We start from the raw sequence: 11152 nt of genomic DNA, 5'->3' as shown, positions 1-11152 counted from the left end.
GAAACCCAGCCTAAAACTCCAAACAGCAAGCAATGCAGGTGTAGAAGCACGGTGGCTAGGAACCCTTTCTTACAAAATTCCAATTAGTAGCTGTAACAAAAGAACAATGGCTGTAGATTATAATACCTCAATTTGCGCTGGGAGATCAGAGATTACAACAGATTGTAGAATGGGATTAATTGAAAATATTGTTTTGACAACTATGCCTTTGTATAAGATGTGATGGCAAGGAGACTATGCTCTCGTTAACTTTGAGGAGGATGCCATTTTCTAATAACCGTATATAGCCACAAGTGAGAGTAATGGCTTCTTTTTTCTGACATTTGAATTCAACAATGACATTCCTTTTAGGCATTCTTTATTAATTTATAATACTCGAGACATGTCATATTACAGATAGATTAAAACAATGTGCCCCTTTAGTCAGTGCATTCCAGCATTCAAAAGTAAGTCCATCAGTAATGCCTAAATGAATGGAAAAACAAATGTTGGACAACCAAAGACCGACATTATAGCAACCAGGTAAAATACAGTGAAATAAAGGCATACTTGAAACAAAAGCTCATTTACAAACAAGGCTAACAAACAGTCATTACAGGCTGTGAATGTCATAGTGGGCCTTTAACGGCTGTGATATGTTCTGAGCATCATTATCTGACAAGGTCGAATGACCTCTATGGGTATTAGCTACACAGTAGGAGATATACAATACAGGAGGCTGGTGAGGGGAGGACGGCTCATAACAATGGTATTAAAACACTTGTATGTCATTCCATCAAATCAATTCCAGCCGTTACTATAAGCCCCCCCCCCCCCCCCAATTAAGGTGCCACCTGTGATCTTCAGGACACCATATTGTGCATAGATAGACCTGTCAGTAATGTGATTGTAAAACCATACAGTATTAGTCATACAATAGATAATACTGGCCTCTAAAGTATTTCTTCTTATGCAGTTGTTCACACACCCATGTACAGTATATAGTAAACACCATCAGCGGGGTTGCAAAAACTGGGTGCAACTGGTTTTCAGTGGAAATGGAAGAGCCTGTGACGCGACTTCAGCTTTAAGACGCTTAAAAAGGCGACGCTCCATCTTAACTCCTCCTTCACATTTACTGGATTGGTTGAACAGTGCAGAACAGAACCTCCCACAAGTTATATAAAAAAAAAAAAAAAAAATACTTAGGACCAGAATGTGAGGTATCCTACTCAGGTGTTTCTTTTACGTCGCTACGTTAGGTTATATAGTAAGTGACTAGAGGGACGGATTCATAAATAGTCTATTAACAAACAAATTAAAGCAAGGGTCATTTACTCCCAATCTATTTAATTGGGTTTATGTTTAAATGTAACCAACTCTCTAAACAGTTCCTGAATCAGCCCTTAGATTCAAGTGGATTGTGAGAGGAAGGGGGTCAGTTGACCACTAATACTAAAAGTAACCCCACCATTAATGAAATACAGTAAGATAACTACTCAGCCCCACCATTAATGAAATACAGTAAGATAACTACTCAGCCCCACCATTAATGAAATACAGTAAGATAACTACTCAATCCCACCATTAATGAAATACAGTAAGATAACTACTCAGCCCCACCATTAATGAAATACAGTAAGATAACTACTCAATCCCACCATTAATGAAATACAGTAAGATAACTACTCAATCCCACCATTAATGAAATACAGTAAGATAACTACTCAATCCCACCATTAATGAAATACAGTAAGATAACTACGCAGGCAAAAATAACTGAACATAGGCTCTATGTTCGGTTTCCAAAGGATATATATTCTAGATTGCACATAACCCTTGTAAAGGCCCATGTGCTCAAGAAAGCATTTCAAGAAGTACCATTTCACAGCATGTAACATTCAAACAGTAGCTTACATGCAAATTAATAGATACAAATCAGGTTAAAAAAACTATCTTGAATACGAAAAGATAATCGGAGAATCACAGAATATGTTCAGTTGAAGCTGTACTGTGTGTCCTAGTGACTTCACCAAGACTGGTCCCAGGTCTGTTTGTGCCATCTTGCTTCCCAGACCTGCGACCAGGCTATGACTGACATGTCTTTCCTTCTTATAACCTGGCCTTACAGAAGTCTCAGCAGAAAGCACATACGATTGCATACCACCAATCGCAATCCTTAAAACCAGAGAGATGGTTTCACTCTTTTACTCGTTCGCTCTTTCTACAGACATCTGCAAGGTCTAACGGTGCGGTTATAGTTGTTCTGGTAGGGAGGCTATGCTCTTGTCTGCTTGACTGGGCATCTGTATGATAGAATTCTAGAGGTCTGTAGTCTGGTTTAATTGCATCGAGTGGCTACAGTACAGGCGGTTGTTGCTCAGTCGGTGGCTGGGCCGGCTTGAGGCTCTAGTCACTGCTTGTGTAGCAATCTGGTCTCTCAGCATTTTGTATTATTCTGTACGTAATTCTGAGACACTTCATTTAGTATGATATGTTACGTTTCGTATTGTATGTATTAATTTGTGGATGTCATCATCCACTTCGTATGATAAGTTATGAATTACAATTTGAATGATATGTTAAGAATTTGCTAAATGTACAATTTGTTATGAATCTGTAAATGTACAATATGCTACGAATTTGCAATACGTATGATATGTTACGAATACCAATTCGTTGTACCCAACGTTAGCTAGCTGGCTAATGTTAGCTAGTTTAGGGTTACGGGTTAAGGTTCGGAGTTAGGTTAAAGGGTTCAAGTTAGGGGAAGGGCTGGCTAAAAGAGTTAGGGGAAGGGTTAGCTAACATGCTAAGTAGTTTCAAAGTAGCTCAAAAGTTGTAAGTAGTTGAAAAGTTGCTAAAGTTGTCAGTGACGAGATTTGAACACACAACCTTTTGGATAGCTAGACATTCACCCACCCATCCACCTCGACCAACCACCCATACCAAACGTAACATATCATACTAATTTGAGTGTCCTGGATTTACTTTTACTATGTTACGTCTAGTCTATGAGACCAGGCTGGGTGTAGAAAGGAGGGCAGGGCTGGCTGTGCCTGAATTTCATTATATATACTGCAGTCTGGTGCCACCAGTAGAGCAAAAACACCACAAGGACATGCCACACCTGGTGGCTGGCACCCAGATAGTTCAGTTGACCTGTGGAGGTCAAAGTGCATCACAAGGTCACTTGAGCAAGACAAGGTGCACTTAATCACACGAATGGTTATTTGCTATACAAGGTAATTTGTAATATTGTGGAATAGATGTGTCAAGCATGACGGCTCACCTGGGAAGCAGCGTTCTGGGATTTTAGAGATGTAGAAGAGGAACGCAGCTCCAGCTATCAAATACATCACAATCACACGAGGGAGGAACAACTGCAGACAGAACAGATGTTAAGGGTAACAATACTTAACTCTGATGCATAATTGTACTGTTTATGAATGTGTTATGAAGTCAACACACTTTCAAATAAAGTGTTAATTCAGGAAACTGTTGCCTCACCTGCACGACAGCTGAGCCGAGGCCTTCATTGAGCCAGACCCAGTGGCCGGCGGGGATGATCCCGTAGCCAGCCACGGAGCAGAAGAGGGCAGTACGCTGGTGTCGCCACTCCTTAGAGTGGTAGTGAGGGTGGATCTGAGCTAAGAACACGGCCAATATCAACGCTAGAGCAGTCACCAGGTACACCTGTCTCCAGAACTATTGATGAGAGAAAGAGGGTGGGGGTAGTAGACAGGAAACGGGGAAAGATATGTGGGGAGAAGAGATGGGATTTCAGAGCCAGCTTGCACAAGTATACATTTACAAAAACAAACAGTATGAGTGGAAAAAGAAAACAAATAATGGAATGTATTATTGTCGAACATACAGTGATGCAGTAGAAGGCATAGAAGACCCCTGGAATGTAACAGCCCAGGATTCCCACAGAGATTCCAACGAAGTCCAGCGCCAACCAGCGGTGACACGTCTTCTCTGAGAGGTGGCAGGAGAACATGTGATACCCTGCAGAACACAGCATACACACCTAGAAAAACAGGTCAAATACACCAGCTTTACTTCTCCTGAACACAGGTAAGACCTGTAAACCACAACAAAATAAGACTGACAGATAGCTGTGACCTCTCACTCTCTTTCTTTCTGTCCGTCTCTCTCTCACTCTCACCCACCCACCCGCCTACCCAAACACACACCTGAAAGCAGAAGAGTGCTATGCAATAGATGACATAGTCTTCTCTGTTGGCACCTGAAGCCGGCAGGACTGTAGACATGTCATTCACCCCCAGTAGGAAGAACAGGAGGAAGCCCAACAGATGAGTCCATATGTTGACTGTTTCATTGGACAGCACAAAGATGCTAGAAGGGTGGAAAACAATACACAACAACTAGCCTGGTTCCAGATCTGTTTGTGCTATCTTGCCAACTGCTATGGTAATTTTGTTTGACATGACAATAACCATATGAGTTGGCAAGACAGTATAGACCTGGGACCAGGCTATACAACAACTAGCAACAACACTGTACAACAACGTACTACTTTACATTGAGCTTAGCTATATTATTCTCTTGACATACCTTTTTAAACAAAGTTTGGATTGTAAACGGGCTCTGTATCCATCTGTAATGTATGGGTTTTCTTTCATGAATAACGGGATCTGTTCAAATGTGTACAGGCGGATTCCCCTCGGCATAAGGACGGGCCAGTAACTGGCCAGCCACTGGTAACTTCCCAGGAGTAACTTGAGGAGTTTATGAGGCATTTTGGAACATCAGATTTCACGGTTCTGGCACAGGTTTAAGGCTGAAAAGATGAAAGGGGCACAACAGGTTAAAGTTATGGCATGGCACTAAGGTGTCACTGCAATCTAAGGTTGGTCGAAGATACCGACCCTATCATTATGCTTGTTTACACTGAGCTGCACTGGGGTCTAAACGCAATCATGGTTACATTAAGATACTGTGGAGCCGACAGGAGATAAGGGTCGGAAAACGTACCTCAATTAAGGGATGGGTACTTTACTGCAAGTTGTACCTTCATCCACACTTCATCTACACTGTACACACATCCACACTGAAAAACAGCCTTTTGTGTTATCAGGCTAGCTAACATCAGCCAAAGCAGCCATTATGGAATGGCACGTGGCGTTGAACAACAAAGGAGCTGATTGGCTGACCCTACATTCCAAAATGACTGCGGTGGCTACTACTAGCTAGCATGAGAACAAAAAGGGCAGTTTTCTGGGAAAATTAGCAGTATTTCAATCTTCTCGATGTATCAGTGTGGATAAAGGTCAAAATTAGTGGCATATCCCATCCTGCATTGAGGTATGTTTTCCGATCCATATCTCGCGCCAGCTCCAGTGTTTAAAAAGCTGATTTTATGGTCAATCCGATTCTGCAGTGGCTGTACAGCATTTACAGCAATGCGGCCTCCACAGAAGTCAGAGCATTCATACATCTTGAGTTTCGGGCAGCTGTCATACTCATCCAATAAATTGTTCTGCACCGCACCACTCGTAGCGATTCAGGATTCATCTCTACAGCCATCCAGCGAATTACGAGCAACTGGCTAAACAAAAAGAAAATACCTTACCTCTTCTGAGTTGTTGGAGTCCGTTTCCAGGTGCTTGACATAGGAGCTCAGCCAAAATAGCATGAAGTAAAAAGGATGCACCGTTTTCCCACCTGAATCTCCATCCCGAATCTCCTCATTGCCCCCCAGCAAAATCAGCCTACATTTAGGCTGTTGTTTATGTGTATTTCACACTATATGTTTGTATGGAGGTCAACCCCAATACATGTTCATGTCATCAATCAACTGCATTACAGTTTAAAACGACTTTGACTACACCACCAATTTCTGTGTGCTAGCTATGCTAACCTGCTTATACAAACGGGAGTTAGCATTTACTAGTCACTTTTTATAAACCTGAAAAGGGACAACTTCTAAATGTTATGCAGCGAAAACAGCAAAATATATCCAAATCGGGAATTTAGTACCCACATTATGGGCCTGTTACAATACATCAATCATGACGGATTTGACAAATATTCACTTAGATCAGATTTGTTGAATGTGGGCCAATCCATTGCCCTTCTATCCCCCACGGTCTGCATTCCATTGACCTCTTTACTGCATCTACAGTTGAAGTCGGAAGTTTACATACACCTTTGCCAAATATATTTAAACTAAACAAATATGTTTTTCACAATTCCTGACATTTAATCCTTGTAAAAATTCCCTGTCTTAGGTCAGTTAGGATCACCACTTTATTTTAAGAATGTGAAATGTCAGAATAATAGTAGAGAGAATGATTTATTTCAGATTTTATTTCTTTCATCACATTCCCAGTGGGTCAGAAGTTTACATACAATCAATTAGTATTTGGTAGGATTGCCTTTAAATTGTTTAACTTGGGTCAAACGTTTTGGGTAGCCTTCCAGAAGCTTCCCACAATAAGTTGGGTGAATTTTGGCCCATTCCTCTTGACAGAGCTGGTGGAACTGAGTCAGGCTTGTAGGCCTCCTTGCTCACACACGCTTTTTCAGTTCTGAACACAAATTTTCTATAGGATTGAGGTCAGGGCTTTGTGATGGCCACTCCAATACCTTGCCTTTGTTGTCCTTTAGCCATTTTGCCACAACTTTGGAAGTATGCTTGGGGTCATTGTCCATTTGGAAGACCCATTTGCGACCAAGCTTTAACTTCCTGACTAATGTCTTGAGATGTTGCTTCAATATATCCACATAATTTCCCTGCCTCATGATGCCATATATTTTGTGAAGTGCACCAGTCCCTCCTGCAGCAAAGCACCCCCACAACATCATGCTGCCATCCCCGTGCTTCACGGTTGGGATGGTGTTCTTCAGCTTGCAAGCCTCCCCCTTTTTCCTCCAAACATAACGATGGTCATTATGGCCAAACAGTTCTATTTTTGTTTCATCAGACCAGAGGACATTTCTCCATGTGCAGTTGCAAACCGTAGTCTGGCTTTTTTATGGCGATTTTGGAGCAGTGGCTTCTTCCTTGCTGAACGGCCTTTCAGATTATGTCGATATAGGACTCGTTTTACTGTGGATATAGATACTTTTGTACCTGTTTCCTCCAGCATCTTCACAAGGTCCTTTGCTGTTATTCTGAGATTGATTTGCACTTTTCGCACCAAAGTACGTTCACCTCTAGCAGACAGAACGCTTCTCCTTCCTGAGCGGTTTGATGGCTGCGTGGTCCCATGGTGTTTATACTTGCGTACTATTGTTTGTACAGATGAACGTGGTACCTTCAAGCATTTGGGAATTGCTCCCAAGGATGAACCAGACTTGTGGAGGTCTACAATTGTTTTTCTGAGGTCTTGGCTGATTTCCTTTGATTTTCCCATGATGTCACGCAAAGAGGCACTGAGTTTGAAGGTAGTCCTTGAAATACATCCACAGGTACACCTACAATTGACTCAAATTATGTCAATTAGCCTATCCGAAGCTTCTAAAGCCATGACATCATTTTCTGGAATTTTCCAAGCAGTTTAAAAGCACAGTCAACTTAGTGTATGTAAACTTCTGACCCACTGGATTTGTGATACAGTGAATTACAAGTGAAATAATCTGTCTGTTAACAAATGTTGGAAAAATGACTTGTGTTATGCCAAAACTATAGTTTGTTAACAAGACATTTGTGGAGTGGTTGAAAAATGAATTTTAATGACTCCATCCTCAGTGTATGTAAACTTCCAACTTCAACTTTATTCCTATTATTATTTATTTTTAACCTTGATTTAACTAGGCAAGTCAGTTAAGAACAAAATCTCATTTACAATGACGGACTACCCCGGCGACGCTGGGCAAATTGTGTGCCGCCCTATGGGACTCCCAATCACGGCCAGATGTGATACAGCCTGGATTCAAACCAGGCACTGTAGTGAGGCAGTGCCTTAGACTGCTGCGCCACTCGGGAGCTTCCTCCACAATGTCTTTCTAGGAGTTCAAACTTATTTTTGTGTCTTTGAAATCCCTACATAAAGATGTATTATATTGGTGAATTTATTCTGATAGTCTTTCGTCAAAGTTCTCCATGTTTTTTTGTGAAGTAAGCGAGTTTGTGTTTATACAGGATGAACTGCCCCCCACCTACCATCAACCAATCATGTCATTGTGGAGCTATATGCAGTACTTGACTTGGACTGAAATAGGTGCCGGTACTCAATTTTGGTGCCGGTACGGTTTATATTTATGTGCAGCACCTCTACAATACTTTTGAGCTAATATTCTATAAGAGGAACAGGAGTTCAAGCAGTAGAAAATGTGAGTTGCCAGTACTAGTGGGTAGCCTAGTGGTTAGAGCATTGAGCCAGGAACTGGAAGGTTGCTGGATCGAATCCTTGAGCTGACAAGGTAAAAATCTGTCGTTCTGAACAAAGCAGTTAAACCAATGTTCCCCAGGTGCCGAAGACATTTATTTAGGCAGCCCCCTGCACCTCTCTGGGTTAAATGTGGAAGATACGTTCAGTTGGACAACTGACTAGGTATCCCCCCTTTCCCTACTCAGCTCCTGACAGTATTAAGCACTGGCTACATGGAAATATGTTGAGCCCTATGTATTGCCAAATGGAGCTAGATTTGGCATTTTCAAGCCTCCAAAGGCTCTGCAATTTTGCATCATAACCTCCACATGGAGCCTCCTGATGGCATTGACAGATCAAGAATAAATAGGATTTTAATGTAACCATGATTGCGTTCCGACCCCAGTGCAGCTCAGTGTAAACAAGCATAATGGTAGGGGTCAGTATATTCTGGCAAGCATAACGTTAGATCGCTTTTCTAGGAAAGACGAATAGAGGATCTGAACCTATGACTAATAAAATTGGCAAGTCAACATGCTTTTGGTAATAGATCATTTATTGGAATAAATCAGAGCTAAGCGATTGATCAAAATATATGCATTCCTCTTGCATTCCAACTTGAAATTTAGCCGGACATGCTAGCATGCGGAATTGATCTCGCAGAGAGAAAATTACCTTTTGTTGCATGCTATCGATGGCTACGTGGTGTCATCTAGCTACAATACACCTTACTTTGTGATTTAGCAAGCTATTAATACAATATTTTAAGCAGCTGGCTAGCCCAGCAGCTCATGCTGGAAAATACACAAGCACAAAACAAAAAAACAGAGTTCTAAAATTACACAATGGACATGGCTGCGCAAGTCGTGCCCGAGGACCCCCTCTCTGGACTTTATAAACTGCCTGAATACAATACGATCAAAGACAGTAACTCTGTGATACGATTTCATGAACACCAGTTTAAGTCTGGGTGGCTCCAAATATCTGATCATAAATAAAAGCTTTTTTTATGGCCCATCTGGATATTATAGAAATGACCCAAATAGCCAAATGTATATGATTTATGATACAGCTACAGCAATGATTTCATTTTACTACAATTAATAGCTATACTGGAGAGATAGAAAGATATGAACAAGTCAATTTATTGAAGAATATAGAATATTATTTGTAAAAAATGATGTGGTATTTATCCTAATACATAATCTAAATCAATTATTTGGATTTCCAATAGCCTAGTTCTCAAGTACTGAGATCAGTTTGGCCGTGTTCCTCGATTGGCTTTGGTTGCCGAAAAAGGTGTCCCAACTGTCCCCCCAAAAAGTATGCAGCAGACTAGGGGAGAACATAGAGATAGATAGAGGACTCATCTGTGACAGCAAGGACAGTCGCAGCGCCATTGTGGCTACAACCCATAGGAAACCCCACCCAGATGACTATTTTGACTACTTTAAAATGGCGGAAGCATGGTGGATGCCCTCAATAGCGCTGCCCACGCTAAAATAGAATTTTGGCCACTAGAGGCATCTATCATTCTCTATGGAGGAGACCGCTTGCTCCCTCTTGAAGTCACGGAAGTTCAAGACCGACCGCTGTACTGCAGGCATTTGTTAGCAGAACTAGGCCCCATTATAGTGAATGGAAAAATGTATCTTTGTGTAAAATTGTTTTATTAAATTATGGTACCAATAATTGCTTGTAATACACCAGATCTATGTCATTTTAACTATTTATTTAAATCGCTCACAGAATAAGTTATAAGGATAATTTAGTTGCTAATAGCAGCCAGCAGTAGACTACCCAGGTTGGCCTTGTGCTTGAGTTACTGAGGTAGCGTGCAACATCACTTTCTGGAGTAGCCAGAAATACAGTCCTTTTGAGGAGATGGGAAACTCCATTGCAGTCGTATTAACGCCTATTGTGTACGTTGCCCATTGTACGTCAGTGGGCCATACGGTGCAGTCTGGACGATTCTGGGACAAGGAGAGCTCTCCTTCATGGAGTGAATGGGAGTCAATTGGGCGCTAGCTTAAAAACACAACATTAGCATGAATTTTGTCATCAAGAAGTACAACATTACAAATATTTTCCTAGATGTAAGAGAACTAATTTCCTATGCAATATTGTATGGCTTTGAAATCGTGACATTACGTACTTTCGAGGAAAATAGGTACGTTAGCTTAGCAACCACATGACGTAGCATGACGCGTGAACGTGAAAGCGATTGGTCGACAGTCTGCTGGGTGGGGCGTTATACTACCTCCATTCATTGCCCAATGGGATTCCTATTTCCTACTTTCTTTTATCTCTAGAGTAGATCAAACTGCGCATGTTATGTCTCCATGAGACTGGAGGCGAAAGAAAAGCACACCTGTTTAGGCAAGGTGCTGGCTAGCAGAATAGAACACACAAAAAGAAAAGAGAGCCGCACACTCTAGGAGCTCAGATGCAATCAGTTAATAACCTAATAATAACCTAAGCTTCTGACAGCATGCAATAATAACCAACGTCTGTCGAAACGTTGGTTATTAGGTTATTAAATAATTGCATCTGAGCTCCTAGAGTGTGCGGCTCTCCTTTATTTTTCATGTTTCCATCAGACGGCGTCGTATGCAGGAACCCCTCTTTATACTTCCCTTCCATTGGTACCTTTTTTAGCTAGTACTCCGGTACACAGGCGGGAGTTGGGGGCGCTCCAGAACAGTGGGTGGTGGTAATGCACCATAACCTTGGATGACAACCGCCAATTAAACCCCTTGGAAGAAGAAGAGGCGGGAGCGATATCTAGGACAACGGTAGACTGTCGACCCCGCCTGGTGGGCAATGCATTC

At 41.7% G+C, this 11152-nt stretch overlaps 1 protein-coding gene across 2 annotated transcripts; it reads right to left on the bottom strand.

Moving 5' to 3' along the window:
* Nucleotides 1-341: 341 nt before the first annotated feature.
* On the bottom strand, nt 342-9202 carry LOC139538053 (progestin and adipoQ receptor family member 3-like). 2 transcript variants are annotated; one of them, XM_071340002.1, is made up of 7 exons: nt 5579-9202; nt 4561-4786; nt 4179-4341; nt 3857-4012; nt 3490-3687; nt 3272-3362; nt 342-3141 (listed from the first exon to the last, which is right to left on the bottom strand). In XM_071340002.1, the coding sequence occupies exons 2-7, from the start codon at nt 4743-4745 to the stop codon at nt 2987-2989; spliced, it is 948 nt and encodes a 315-aa protein (XP_071196103.1). In that variant the 5' UTR covers nt 4746-4786; nt 5579-9202; the 3' UTR covers nt 342-2986. The 2 variants fall into 2 exon arrangements, with proteins under 2 accessions (XP_071196103.1, XP_071196094.1); XM_071339993.1 differs by having other exon boundaries at nt 8997-9201.
* Nucleotides 9203-11152: the final 1950 nt, after the last annotated feature.

This window comes from Salvelinus alpinus, chromosome 1, assembly GCF_045679555.1.
Source record: "Salvelinus alpinus chromosome 1, SLU_Salpinus.1, whole genome shotgun sequence".
NCBI lineage: Eukaryota > Metazoa > Chordata > Actinopteri > Salmoniformes > Salmonidae > Salvelinus > Salvelinus alpinus.
Note: the sequence above shows the minus strand (reverse complement) of the source record. Positions and strands in the feature narration are given on the sequence as shown.